This window comes from Arthroderma uncinatum (assembly GCF_011692745.1).
Source record: "Arthroderma uncinatum strain CBS 119779 chromosome Unknown scaffold4, whole genome shotgun sequence".
Lineage (NCBI taxonomy): Eukaryota > Fungi > Ascomycota > Eurotiomycetes > Onygenales > Arthrodermataceae > Arthroderma > Arthroderma uncinatum.
The window spans coordinates 2,383,491-2,397,888 of record NW_022983866.1 but is presented as its reverse complement, the minus strand read 5'-3'; the positions used below and the strand labels follow the sequence as shown (position 1 = coordinate 2,397,888).

The window sequence follows — 14,398 nt, the reverse complement described above, 5'->3', positions numbered from 1 at the left end:
GTAGCTGTCGTTGAGTTGGTGATGGAAGTTCCATGTTCCGCCGCGAGTTCACTTTTTCCAATTCTACAACGTGATTACATAATCCATCATCCGATCGTGTCCATGGATACCAGAAGCAATTGTGTGAGCATTGCTCCCTTGTTACGAAAAGAGGATAGTAAGGTTGGCAGTGATAATGGTTACTTGGTTTCCTAAAGCCGGCATCTCGATGCTTTTTTCAGTTCTTCATATAAATAGTTAATGGGTAGTCATAAAAAGGCTATAGAAACTACAAGTTACCAAGCAAGCCTACCTGTTGCCAATTGGTACTTAGATCTATTATCTATATCATAGCTTCTACTTTATATATACTCAGATATAACCCGCCTATTAAATCTGCTCACCACCCTGTTAAAACATGATATCATAAGAATAAATAAGAGATGCATACAAGAAAAGATACATTGAGCCCGGTAAGAGCTAATAAAAAAAAGACATATATTGACCCTTGATCATGCGTTCAAACCCACAGGGCGAAGCGCATTTGGAGAAAAGTAGATATTATATAGATATAGGATCGTCCACGTATATTTATATTCTTTAATCCTGGGATTCGGACGAACGGACGTAGTCTGTGTTACCCAAATCCGGGGAGTTGTCAATCATAGATTCAGGTAGGTATACTAAGAGGAATAGAGTTAGCAACGGCAAGAATCACAGCATACGTAAAATAGAAGGAAATTGCTTACTATGTGGTAAAATAAACCAAGAAGATATAAAGGACAGGAATATCAAACCCGCCAAGCCTATCCAGACAGCCTGTGGCATTGTCCCAACTGTCCAGCTGTAAACAAAACCGAGTATGGTTGGTGCCACGACGCGTGCTAGAGCATGGAGCAAACCAATGGCACCCAACAGCTGACCTGTTCTGTCTGGCGGTAGGTGTTTCGTTAAGGTCGAGTTGATCGTTGGAGATGCCATGGCACTCATAGCAATGATAACCCCACAGAGCATCATAAGCGGGCCTGTCCTGACAAGGCAAAATCCAACATATCCAAGGAGCTCAAAGAGAATCGATCCTCTGATGATTCCGATATCAAGCATGTCGGAGCCAGAGTTCTTGTGACCTTCTCTGGCGGTATTGCGGCGTCGGTTTCGGAGCCAGTGAGTGAGTAGGGGTAGTATAGCAAGTAGGACGATAACCCTGACCGTGCTTGACACCGAGACATACAAGCTTGACTCGATATTACCCCAACCAAACATATACTCAACATATAGTATGAGGGTCCCCATCGTGCCCATCGTAACACCAAATAAGGCTGTGTCAATCGCTGCCAAAATGATCAAGTTTCGCTGTAGCAATTTCACGCGTGATTTCCCGGAGGCGCCTTGTGTGATAGACTTGTCTGTAAGAGGGAAAAGAACCGACAATGGCTTCAATAGATTGAGAGGGTTGAAGTCCTGTAGGCGAAGTTTATTCATATCCAGAGGTTTTATATCCCTCTCCACTCGGTTACGCTTTTGGCGTTCCTTCGTGAGCGACTCTGGGGTAATCAAGGTGATGAATATCGGCATTATGACCTGACAAGCTACAACCGCGTAGAAGACGAGTCGGACATCCCCAGTAGCTTTGATGAGGTAGCCGGCTGCGAGTGGGCCGAGCGCAATGCCAATAAAAAGGACGCCATGGAAGTATCCAAAGGAAACATTTCGTTTGCTAGCAGGCGTGCAGTCTGCGGCATACGACTGCGTCAGCGCTACAGCAGCTGTAACAGATCCGAACATTCCGTCGAAGAACGCTCCCAAAAGGAGAAAATTCACAGAGAAGTAATTAGGGAATGTTGCGACGATGGCTGTAACCACCTCCCCTAGAAGGGTGCCTAGCGTGCACAATCCAATGATTCTCGTCCTGCCGTACCCGTCTGATAAAAGTCCTAACTTCGGGCTTACCACAGCCGAAAGGACACCGGCGACGAGGTTCATTACGAGTTGGAACCTGGAGACTAGAGCATGAACCTCCGGGGTTCGGCATTGCGGGTTTTCCCCTCCAAATATCACGGGTAGATAGGTAAAGGTAGGGTCCTTTGCTGCACGATCAGAGAGATATTCCTGACATATCAGCGTGAGCATGAGGTTGATTTTTGGAACGGCGACTCCCCCAAAGGCAAGGGTAAACGGAAGTAGCGGCGGTAATAGCCATAGGACCTGGAGAGTTCATATATTAGCATATAATGCAATTTGATGTAGCCTCACGCCCGATACGAGCTATTTTTGCACAGGAGCTCTCACAGAAGGTCGTTTCCACCATGGTAAATAAGAGAAATCCGTCCCATCAGCTCCAGCTGGCTCATGCGAGAGCAGCGTAACTCTCTCGTCCAGGACATCTACCTCCACCTGTGGCTCTGACAGGTCGCTAAAGCCAAAGGGCGTCCGTCTTCCCGTAGACATCGTATCTCCCGTCATATCTTCAGGACCAACCTCGCTGCCGGAGGTGACTGGTTTGTCAATGGCCATGAAGCCGAGAATGGGTTTAGTAGGGCAACGCCGAGATGCCGGTCATAAAGAGCACCGAGGAGCCTGAAATGGTCGAGATACACTATCGATAGGTGATTCTAACCCATGGATAGTTGGGAGAAATATGACTGCTTTGAGAAACCGTTGGCATTGCTGCTGGCTTCTCTGGCTAGACTTGGAATCTAGGAACTATCCATGGGCTATCGGCCTGTTCCTCCATCCATGACGAAGACTTTCCCAGATTCATTTCGTCCGGTTCCGCCCCAAAAACGTCCGGGGAGATTAGTCATCTATCCGGCGATGCCGCCACGGTGCTGGCGAATCTGCTGCTAGTTGACTGGGCATAAGCTTGCCTTGTTTCGGGTGCTGGAATGATATACGTGGACGCTGTTAGGAATAACCCGACTGTGGACGGGGTTATTAAAACTGAGGAGCTGAGTCTTGTGTCACGGGTGCACTGCAGGACCAAACTGGCCGAACTCTAGCCAAGGTCAATTTCGGCGACTTTATACAGTTTTTTAAATACAAGAAGATCTGAAGATTCCTGAGGAGTATTTGTTTGCTTTTTGTTTTGAATAAATATCTAGACGGGAGATGATATACAGAAGGGACGCTCATGGGCGGTGTCATTAACGGACAAGATGGCTAGCCTCCGGACCTGCAAAAAACTTCTTCTGCTCTAAACACCTTTCGCTCGTACAGTTTTGGCATCGGAGAGTCATTTGGTGCGAGCATTTCGCGCCGCTTCGAAGATGGTCCGCCGCAAGGTCCGCTAAGCCCTGAATGAAGACGGGGTTCCCATTGAGACTTTCGACTCGCCTGACACCCGGGTTGTTGGCTTCGTGAATCACCTCCTTGTCTAGTTCGTAGAGGGTCTCTATGTGATCGCTTGTGAATGCAACGGGGATGAGTAGAAGATCAGTCTGTCCGCGGTTGACATAGTTCTGGACTGTATCGCTGGTCTGAGCTCCCAGCCAGGCGTGGGGACCGACTTGGGATTGCCAGCAGAGGCGATGTGGGTTGGAGAATTTTAATCGTTGCATGACTGCATGTACTGTAGCGGCCACTTCGGCAGGATATGGGTCACCTGGAGAAGATAGGTTAGTCAGGTTAGATTAACAGTTTGTAAAAGCAAACTTGCCTCGATTGACGACAGTCATTGGCAAACTGTGGGCTGAAAAGAGAAGCACAACATTGTCACGTCTATCCTCAGGATACGTCGCTAGCTGGGCTTCGATATTTTGGGCAAACGCCTCGATCAACCCTGGATGAGTTGGCCACCTGTCGATAACGCTCCACTGGATGTTTCCACTGGTATCTCCTGTTTCCTCAGCACCGCGTCGTCCCTCTAGTTTATTCTTCCACCTCCATAGGTCGTTGAGTGAGCTCCCCGTCGTCGAGCAGGAGTACTGGGGGTACTGTGTGAACGCAACCGCTCGTCCGCCTTTGCCGCCTCCAAACCCATCTTTCAGAAGCTGCGAATACATCTCCTCTGTCAACGGGGCAGCGTATCTAAATGCCACATAGGGTTTATGTGGCGCGGTCTCCGGCGATATCTTATCCAGTATTTTGCACATCTCCGAGCACTGGTACTCTGACCATTTGCGAATTGGAGAGCCTCCTCCTATTTCGGCATATTGTTTTTGAATTTTTGGGGTTCGTCGTCGTGATATTAGAGGCCCAAGGTAAGACTGTAGTCGTCCTAGAGGGATCAGATCGCCATCCGCCTAGATGATGTTAGCTGACCTTGAAGCTCTGGTGGTCAGGTGGGCAGGTGGTTCACTTACAAACAATCTGCTCAAGAAATCGCCAACTTCATCTGTAGTGGAGGGACCTCCCATGTTCAGGAAAACCATTGCAGTAGGTCCCTTGGATCCCGCCGCATTCTGGGTAACTGGCGGCACCACGCTGGCCATGCTGCGTGAGCTCCCATTGTACGAGTAGATTGGCGTCGTCACTCGCAGACATGACGGGATACTTCCTAGCCCGCCGCGGGGAATCCTCGTCACAGTTCTTTGGAGTGCCATTGTCATATTTATTGGATGATTGAATGAGAGCGGTGATGTCCGTCCATAAACTTGGAAGCTTGGAAGATGCTCAACGACTTCCTCTTTGGGCCAAGCTTTCCCTAAAAAATTCCCGAGGCTCCCGCACGGACCAATCAGAGAGCGCGTTTAAGTCATTAACTCACGTGACTTGGCGTTTTGGCGCGTTTCGTCGGCTAAATTAGGCAGACGCGTCCCGTGACTTGGACATCTACAAAACAGCGAACTTGAACGTTAACCAACCGATATCCAAGAAGACAAGGCAGCAGCTGGCAGTGGTTTCTTCAATTCAGCATCTTTGGTCTTCAGTACTGCGATGGCGTCTAACTGGACTCGCGACGAGGATAACGAGGAGGAGGAGGATGAGATTGACGACACTGTATGCTCTCGCTGAGATGGAGCTAGATGATCTAGCTCGCTGACTATATATCTAGGGTTATAAATCCAGCAAAGATGCGGTGCTCTTCGCAATTGAAGTCAGCGAGTCGATGCTGACCCCTCCGCCTGTATCAAAGTCGAAAAAGGCAGATAAGGATGCTCCCATAACAGCCGCCTTGAAGAGTGCCTACCATCTCATGCAACAGAGGATTATATCCAGCCCCCACGATATGATGGGTGTCTTGCTATATGGGACGAAGAGCTCAAAGTTCTACGACGAGGATGAAGAGGGTCGAGGCACGCTTCCTTACCCGCATTGCTATCTATACACCGATCTAGATGTCCCCGCTGCATCCGATGTCAAGGATCTAAGGGCTTTGGCGAACGACGAGGATGATGCTTCGGAGATACTGGTTCCCTCAGAAGACCAGGTAACAATGGCCAACGTGCTATTCTGCGCTAATCAGATATTTACCTCCAAAGCCGCAAACTTCTCTTCCAGGCGGTTGTTTATCGTAACGGATAACGATAACCCACATGGAAACGACAAGGCCCTTAGGTCAGCAGCTACTGTGCGAGCAAAGGACTTGTACGATCTTGGAGTCATTATCGAATTATTTCCAATTTCCAGACCAGGCGCTGATTTTGATCGATCAAAATTCTACGATGTATGTCTCATTTAGCACACATTTCGACTATTATTCTCTAACCCCCGCTCCTCAGGACATTATATATAGGGCTTCCCCGACTGACCCAGAAGCCCCTGCATTTTCACAAGCCGCAGCCAAAACATCAACATCAGGCGGGGATGGCATCACGCTATTAAACTCGCTTATCTCATCGATAAATTCCAAGTCCGTACCTCGAAGAGCTCTGTTTTCTAATGCTCCTCTAGAGATAGGACCAGATTTAAAGATCTCTGTTACGGGGTATCTAATCTTCAAGCGACAAGAGCCCGCTCGAAGCTGCTATATCTGGCTGGCTGGCGAACAGCCACAGATCGCCAAAGGCATAACCACCCAGCTCGCCGACGACAGTACTCGAGAAGTAGAGAAGTGGGAGATCCGTAAAGCGTACAAGTTTGGTGGCGAGCAGATATCATTTACTCAAGAAGAGCAAGCTGAGCTTAGAAATTTCGGAGAGCCAATTATCCGGATCATTGGGTTCAAGCCTCTTTCATCGTTACCTATCTGGGCATCGATGAAACATCCTACATTCATTTATCCTTCAGAGGAAGGGTATGTAGGCTCAACGCGTACGTTTTCAGCTCTACAGCAAACCCTGCTGAAGCAAAAGAAGATGGCGTTGGTATGGTTCGTTCCTCGACGAAATGCAGCTCCCGTGATGGCTGCTATGATTGCTGGGGAAGAGAAACTTGATGAGAATGATACACAGATCATCCCACCCGGGATGTGGATTCTGCCGCTTCCATTTGCGGACGAAATCAGGCAAAACCCAGAGCCGAATCATATTATATCCCCAGAACCACTTGTTGATCAGATGAGGACTGTAATTCAGCAACTTCAGCTTCCCAAGGGGCAGTTCGACCCGTACAAGTACCCGAACCCATGTAAGTGAGACTATCCCGCGTATCCAGAGCCCAATATCTAATTCCAACGCCGATCAGCTCTCCAGTGGCATTATCGGATTCTGCAAGCTCTAGCACTCGACGAGGACGTACCAGAGCAGCCAGAGGATAAGACCATACCGAGACACAAATCAATTGACAAGGTATGTGAGCATGTTACTTTATGCATATTATTAGATGCAAGTTAACCACGTCTAGCGCGCTGGTGACCTTGTGATCGCATGGGGCGAAGAACTCGAGTCCCAATACCGCACTCTAGAAAAGAGCCAGCCCGTTACATCCACGCTTGTCAAGAGGCCTGCATCGAGCGCAAAAGGGATCAAGGAGGAGCCAGCTTCTAAGAGAGCTAGAACCGAGGAGCCCGAGGATATCAGAGTGTATTATGAAAAGGGCACTTTGAGCAAGGTAAGCACAATTACATCTATCCTCATGGCAACTATGATATGAATCTAACTGTAAACCTTACGTAGCTTACGGTCGCCATCCTGAAAGAGTTTTTGGGTTCCCATTCCCTTTCAACGTCGGGTAAGAAGGCAGACCTGATTGAGAGAGTAGAGGGATATTTCAGTGGATGAACTGGAGTTCAGCTTGGCTCACCTGCTATTTCATTACAATTGCTAAAAAGGGCAAACGAAGCTATGGACAGATAGAAATGACTACCTAATGAATGACGTTTCGCCTACGGAGTATTTACTTTCGTTTATCTTTTTCGGCGATATTGTTAATAGGGGTGTGGGTGATGATCAATTGGACCATTTCCTTGGGCTGAGCACCCTCTTTTTATAGAAGCGAGCACTAAAAAAAAGAAGCTTCATAGCCTCTACAAATAAGGTCAAGCAAGATGGAAGAAGAACAAAAAGAAAAGCAAAAAAGAAAGGCCGACGTCGGACGGATTCGAACCGTCGCCCCCGAAGGGAATTGATTATCTGTTTCAGAATGGAATCTTGAAATTCTAGTCAATCGCATTAGACCACTCTGCCACAACGCCTTGTTGATGTCTGGGTCAAGACATCCAGCATCATATGCGACATATCTGAGGACCAGGAAATGGAGCTCTTACTACTACATCCACGATGTACCTTGGCCTCCGTCGAGGTTAGGGATAAATGCAAGGGCAGCATCGTAATCGTGTTCTTGATGTTATTACGTAAAAGGGATAGGAAGGAGCAACTTTAAAATGTGATGGAAACGCAGATCATCGTATCAATTCCTAATGATAGCTGCAAAAGCCGAGACGCCGATACCCCAATGCATAAACCGCTTGTACAGTTAAAAAGATGCGCAGCCGACAAAAGATAACATAGCCAAGAAGAAGAGCAAAGATGAATAAAGTTAGACTGTCGAAGGCGAATTGGAAAGGGGATGAAATAGTAGTTGGCTTATTTAAAATCTGTAGTAGAAGAGACGTTAGCACGAGGCTTCGGATCTTCCCCTGAATCGCGTCGTTAAAATAGGATAAAGAGGTCTTACCTTATTTCATAGCTCCCGGCACGGGTCATATATCGAACCCACTTCACACTACTGTAATTGCCCTTCTCGAAAACTTTCAAGTACCTCACTAGCAGTCCACTACTTGTGAACATAAGCAAGCTAAATGCTAGATTGAGAGGTGGCCGGCTCCAGGTCTTCTGCTGCGTCATGGACGTCAAAGTAGCCTCCGCTGTAAGAACAAACTCGCTCTGTCCGGAAAACCTCGCAATTTTCCAAACTATATTATTCTGCTCAGGTTCATACTTTGCCCGCCCTTGCGTCGTACGCTCAGTGATCTTCGCTGTATTAAGCGGCGTAGGTATACGGACGATGACATTCGTAGCAAACAACTTGGGACCGTAGTTGGCCTTTATAGCAATGCTATATTCAACCTTCGTGGTTCCTATCTCGCGGACGATAGGGTGCACTTTAAAGGGGAGATTCACGTTTTCCGTGGCCCGATATCTCATTAACTCAAACTCTCCATCCGGAGGGACGAAAGAGATGATTCGGTCAGCGTCAAACTGCCCTAGCTTGACGCACTGATGGAACTGGCAATCTTCAAGCGTAACGCTTCCTGCTGCTGCGCGTGTGGTTTTTGGTTTTCCAGGCATGCCTCCAGCATCGTCGTTATCCAATAATAGTCTATCGTTAAGTCCGAACTTGCATTCTGGCGTTCCTGTGAGATATGTTCGCATGACGATGTGTCCGTTCACGTCTGCTCGTAGTACTGTGCCCGTGGCGGACATCAGGAGGTTGACGTCCTCGATCACGTCGACGAAAGCTTCGTTTTTCCGGTACTTGATATCGGATCGTCGCCACGATAGCGCACCGGTTGCTTGCATGGTGATGCGGCTCGAATCAGTGGGCGAGTTGACAATTGACGACTTGACTCCTTCGGTAGTTATATACATCTTCAGCGTATCCGTCTCGGTGTTTTGGGGATATCCAAAGTCAAGAATTTCTAGAGAAACACAGGATCTCAATTAGCATTGACGGACGGCCACTCAGGGTTCAAGTAGCTGGGTGCACCCACCATCCAGCAATTCATAAATCAATACAAAATTATTCTTCACTGCCTCCTCGTCGAACTTCCCGAAGTACCCCTTGCCTAGCAAGACGAGCTTGTATAAGAATTCAAACACCAGCGCGGCATTCGCATTGCTCTTCGTAACTGCCACCAGATATATATTCTCATGTTTGACATGGCTAAACGTTGTGGAGCCCAGCGTCAATATGGGAGACCGGACCTGCGCATTTGATATGACCTGGATGCGGAAGATGTCTGCGAGTCGAGGTCGACAGTCGTTGCGAAAAGAGCGAAATATCAAGTTCTCGCCCTTTTGGTTAAAAATAAGAATTCCAGATAGCATCGTGACAGGTCGTGACAGGTCATAAACTGACGTAGGGGAAGATGGGAGCCTCAGGAGTGTGTCTCAAGTCCTGATGTTGCTACAATTGGGGGCTGCTTGGAGCTCTCGCCATGAAGCTATTACGAGATGTGTATCGGATAATAGTATTTGCGGTATTATAGTACGATATAAATTACACATGGCATATAGATTACGCATAGTAGGAAGGGAGCAACAGAAAGAATAGCAGTAATTAGCCATGATCCATGACGGCATATTATCCTAAGCAACGGTACGACATACAAGAGGGGAAAGTGATACAGCAGGCATTTGGATAACCCAATATATGATAGGTGATCTGGGGGTATATTTGAGAGAACAAGACATGACAAGAGGTGAGAAGGTCACGATTAAACCCCTCATGGAGGCGTGATATGTTTGGTGATGGCGGTGGCGGCCAAAATCCCAGACAGCATGGGATAGAAAGTAAAGAAAAGAAAAGCATCGAACACAATAAAGACGGTGAGCGGAAGCGGGTTAGTTCTATTGACAGAAAGGAAAGATGTGATATCATCAGAACAGCAAAACAGTAGTTGGTTGGACAGCGATTTAAAACAATAGAGAGGAAAGAGAGGTGATGGCAGCATAGACGGCGTTGGTAGGGCCGCATCTATTGCTGTCGCCGTGTATTCGCCGTACTGGGTCTCGTCCCCAGATCAGAGGCGCCATCGCTCTCCACAATGCCAATCTTCGGATCGGGAATCTGTATATCGAGAGATAGAAAGCCTGTTCGTCGAGGCCCCCATATCTTGACGCCCTCCAGAGCACCGACCTCATGATTCCAGTTATCTATCCAGGCCTCGAGTCCCTTGATTCGCGACTTGACCCGACTAGCTCCTAGATCGTCCCAGAGCCAGCCTGTGAGAAACCCGATCACCCCATCAAACCAGTTGCGTGCACCATACGGGTCGAATGCAGTGATAAGCTCGTCGTTTACCTTGGTGATGATGGTGCGGAATTCCTGTTCGCCAAGAAGAGGGTCGAGAATTTCGGGGTATAGGTTAGAGAAGGTGGGTGCTAGATCGCCTTTGACCATCCAGTCTCGTCGTATTCGGATCACTCGTGTGTGAACGTACTCTTCCGAGTTTAGGGACACGTGAGTGTTCATGTGTGGGAAGCATGGATGCGAGGGACCCCAGCTGAGTTCTTCTGTAGCGTCACCGTTTGGCGGTCCACCGGGTATTTGGGGGTTGGCAGAAGGGTTGTTGGGGTTTATAGACGGCACGGAGACAAAGGTCTGCGGTCTGAAGGAGTGTTGGGAGTTGACATGTCGAGGGGTTTCTGGAGGATCGTCAGGGTGTTGTTGAGCAGCTGTACTTCCGTTCATGGAAAAAGGGTTGCCATTTCTGATTGCAAACGCAGGTTCTGGCGCCCTAAGATCGTTCCTCTGCCCCGTAGCACCATCTGAATGGTCGACCATTTCAATATTTCCCCAAGTATCTCCCCGTCTGTGTCTGCGAGGAAGTCCAATACTGGTACGGCCAACGGCTTCAGGTTCGTCAATGCTTCGTTTAACAGCTACGCTCAGCGCGCCGGAGTCCTGCGAGCGAATCCGTCGACGCTCTGGCAGGGTGAGCAGCGGGTACGAGTCTCGTTTCGGCTTGGAGTCGCCGGTCAGAACTGTGCGAGGTGAGAGCGGTGGAGGCGAGCGGGCGCTGGAGCGCGGGAGATAGTTGACAGGATTCCAGAGAGTAGAGGAAGGAGACTTCCTGGTATATTTGAACAGCGGTAGCAACGGCGGCTGCTGCTCGTGAGGCCGTTGGGGGTTTGCGTGGATGCGGCCGTGAAAGACAGGAGACGAAGACGACCGGGTCTGGCTGCGGTGGTACGACGGCTCAGGTCGCGCTGGGAGAGGCTGGAGCTGCGCAGAGAACTCTGGCGTCAGGACTGGGACGAGAGGGATGTACGTATGCGCCTCGTCTTCAACCTGCCGCGGTGATACGGTCTGTGGACGTCGAGCGGTTGAAAAGGCCGTTTTTGTGGTGCAGACGTGACTTTGTGATGTAGCAGCGACGTCGTTGCACTAGTGCCACGGAAAGGGGTCGAGTGTGGTGTGTCTGCGCTCGGCGCACGGCGGACAGGTTTCGGGACACGGCAACTTGCTCCAGCGTCAAGCGCCATAAGAATGTAATTATGATAATAATGATGATAATAATGATGATAAAGAGTGATGATAAAGAGTGATGATAAAGAGAGATGATGAGAATGAGTGTCGTGCGTTCGGTCTATGGTGAGGGCGCGTGCAGTGGCATCCCGCAAGACCTGGGGATTACATGGTGAATTCAGAGGAAAAGAGCAAAGAGCAGCACGGAGTCCAAGCCTGTGTAGGTTGCGGACCGGTTGACCTAAATATACTCGATCCCGCTCCCACGCTTTGAAGGCTCGGTCACCAATTGCATTGCATGGGGGGATGGAAGGCTTCGGAGACGGTGGGCTCAGCGAGCTTAACTAGAGAACGCAGCCATGCACAGGCACAGCAGCTCTGCCGTGGGGAGGGATGGGAGTTCGAGGCCAGACCAATGGTTCCTTACGAGAACGAGCCGCCTAAAAAGATTTTACTTTGGTCCCTGCTAGACATTTTCAAGGGGAGAGAGCTCTCGAGATGCTAGCTCACATGCTTGGGCAGCCATGAATCAATCACCCCATATCCTTGCCCTCGTCAGGAACAAGAAAAGCAAGATAAAAAAGCAAGATAGGGGATGGATGCTTTACGGACCGGACACACACACTTCTCCCACGTCTTCCAGTACCTTCTACCTCCCAGTTTAATGCCAAGCTGGTTGCGGGTTTTGCTCCCTCCGTCTCGATCACCAGTGTCGTGTGCGGTGTTAACGATGGATGGATTTCAATTCCCGTCGTGCACGTTAGCATAGCGGCCCAGTTTTCCGCTGCGGCCGGGCCAATAGTCAGTCCTGGGGTCGCGGAACAAGGTACCGATTACGGGTGGGCTGCATTAGCGACCAATCCCAGGTTTGTTGTGTAATTGGCAGCTTCAGTGAATATATGACAGGTAACACTCACCACCGTTCGTCCGGGCTCCTACATATCTCCACCGTGTCATCTTCTCCATCATCATCATCACCATCTTCTTCTTCACCCTCTTCATCACCATCTTCACCATCATCGTCTCCTTCTTGTTCATCTCGCTGCTGGGATGTATAAACTCGTATATCGCGGTTGACTATTTGATGACTAATAAGTGGGTCTTACGGAGAATTAGCTGATTGATTGGCCAAAGCTTCGGATAAACCACGGAGGTAAAATAGTCCGGGTTCTTATTTTCACGCCAGCCACGGCAGGCAAAGTCGACTCTTAGCCGGCCCTGCGATGATAGCTGATGATATACTCTTTACAGGCCAGGGGGTTGCAAAAAGGGGATTACCATGTGGCACTTGGATTCTGGATTCAGGCCGAAGGACTAAGTACGTACACTAAGGAAAACACGATCGGCTGCTTATAGCGTCCTTGTTGATATCCAACTACATCCCGCGCCTAGGACCCGGCTCACTGGCTCTGGCTCTGGTTCCTGGCACCGGCACCTGAAACTAAACCTATAAAGCAGCTATTGTTACCGTTTTTCGTCTAGTTTTCGTCGGCCCCTGGGACCCTGCCAGCCATATAATGGCACAGCCTGCTTACCTCCCTGACTGGCAACCCCGTTAAAAAGTCAATCGCTCCCCTGCCAGCGGTTCCACTTGGGCTCGAAGGGTCGCCGGGAGGTAGACCAGTCTTCCTACGGACAAGCACGCGGCGAGCCTCCATTATTCCTCCATCAACCTGGACGACCTGGTCAAGGAATTTCGCCTTATTGGATGTTGTTTCCGCTTCGAGAGGGAACATCTGAGACAGATAGTGCTGGTTGAACATGTGCCCTCGTCCATCCTCGCGGATGAAAACCCGCCCGGCATACTTGTCCTCGGCGTTGTTGATGTTACGCAGAAAACCCCACTGAGGAACAGGGTCGTCCTTGTTAACGTAGTGCTCGATATGCTTTATCACGCCTCTCTGGCCACTGTTACTCAAGGGGTTGCTGATGTGCTCTGCGGCAGATCCAAAGGTGTAGATTTCAAGCTTTGCCATCTGGTTCGCTGCCAGATCTGCGAACAGCATGTCCAACACGAGCGAGGCGACGATCGCTCCTTGGGAATGGCAAATTAGGACCACCTTCCGGATCCTTGGATCAACAAGCACCGCCTTGAGGTGATCGTACGCGACCCGGGCGTCGTAGGTGTTATACGAGAATGTGCGTTGGATGATACATTCAAGCAGGTCCCCAATGAGGCCATAGGTGCGGTTCTGAATACCTGTGATAGGGCGGCGGAATATCTGGGCAAGTAATTTGCAATTTTGTTCCAACCCATAAGACCTATATATTTGAAACTTGGTATTAAGTGGGGGCGCAGACAACCAACAGGTGGAGCAGAGTGAGCCTTACGTTACTACGACCCCGTTAATAAATATCCAACGCTCCTCTCTCATAATATCCCGAACGTTATCTGGACCAAGTCCTGCATGGTATACGGCCGGGCCGTGGAACGGGGCACAAGACCAACCCACGATTCGGAGATTTAACAGGCATATCCAATAACTAATGGCTCCAGGTAAGACCAGCACGGACAGACATGAGCCAAATAGGAGAACGGTCTGTAGTAGAGAGGCCAACACGAGGCCCACCACATTTTGAATACTCCGTGGCCCAAGGTACAATTCATCAGTCGGATGGGGAGCTCGAAGAGGCCTGAATATGTTTGGAAGCTTCGGGAGCAGCTTAAAACATGTTCGCAGGTCTCGCCCCGCTCGTTTCAACGGACTATCTCGCGCCTTCGGTTGGCTGGTGACTGATTCTTTGTCAATCTGGGATGGGATTAAACGAACGGGGCCACGGACCGGTTGCCGAAGCGGCTCCGAGGTCTGATCCGGCATTCTGGCCAGACAAAGAACGAAGGATGATAAAAATGCCCCTGCTGTTAGTTTAAACCAAACAAGTGAGAAAATATGTATATTGCCGCGAT

At 49.3% G+C, this 14,398-nt stretch overlaps 5 protein-coding genes across 5 annotated transcripts; 1 reads left to right on the top strand and 4 right to left on the bottom strand.

The window, feature by feature from the left end:
• Positions 1-579: 579 nt before the first annotated feature.
• On the bottom strand, positions 580-2,493 carry GIQ15_06079 (uncharacterized protein; the record flags this gene model as incomplete). The annotated part of the gene is made up of 3 exons (XM_033553496.1): positions 580-662; positions 777-2,184; positions 2,269-2,493. The coding sequence occupies 3 exons, from the start codon at positions 2,491-2,493 to the stop codon at positions 580-582; spliced, it is 1,716 nt and encodes a 571-aa protein (XP_033404640.1).
• A 629-nt stretch (positions 2,494-3,122) lies between these two features.
• Positions 3,123-4,526, bottom strand: GIQ15_06078 (ferrochelatase; the record flags this gene model as incomplete). The annotated part of the gene is made up of 3 exons (XM_033553495.1): positions 3,123-3,580; positions 3,662-4,220; positions 4,281-4,526. The coding sequence occupies 3 exons, from the start codon at positions 4,524-4,526 to the stop codon at positions 3,123-3,125; spliced, it is 1,263 nt and encodes a 420-aa protein (XP_033404639.1).
• Positions 4,527-4,854: 328 nt separating this feature from the next.
• On the top strand, positions 4,855-7,079 carry GIQ15_06077 (Ku70 protein; the record flags this gene model as incomplete). Its single annotated transcript, XM_033553494.1, has 6 exons — positions 4,855-4,917; positions 4,973-5,584; positions 5,640-6,486; positions 6,544-6,647; positions 6,703-6,909; positions 6,975-7,079. The coding sequence occupies 6 exons, from the start codon at positions 4,855-4,857 to the stop codon at positions 7,077-7,079; spliced, it is 1,938 nt and encodes a 645-aa protein (XP_033404638.1).
• Positions 7,080-7,970: 891 nt separating this feature from the next.
• On the bottom strand, positions 7,971-9,347 carry GIQ15_06076 (AP-2 complex subunit mu-1; the record flags this gene model as incomplete). The annotated part of the gene is made up of 2 exons (XM_033553493.1): positions 7,971-8,938; positions 9,011-9,347. 2 exons carry the CDS (start codon positions 9,345-9,347, stop codon positions 7,971-7,973), a joined length of 1,305 nt encoding a protein of 434 aa, XP_033404637.1.
• Positions 9,348-9,996: 649 nt separating this feature from the next.
• GIQ15_06075 (uncharacterized protein) lies at positions 9,997-14,309 on the bottom strand (the record flags this gene model as incomplete). The annotated part of the gene is made up of 5 exons (XM_033553492.1): positions 9,997-11,380; positions 12,112-12,274; positions 12,597-12,708; positions 13,026-13,712; positions 14,061-14,309. The coding sequence occupies 5 exons, from the start codon at positions 14,307-14,309 to the stop codon at positions 9,997-9,999; spliced, it is 2,595 nt and encodes an 864-aa protein (XP_033404636.1).
• Between the last annotated feature and the right edge of the window lie 89 nt (positions 14,310-14,398).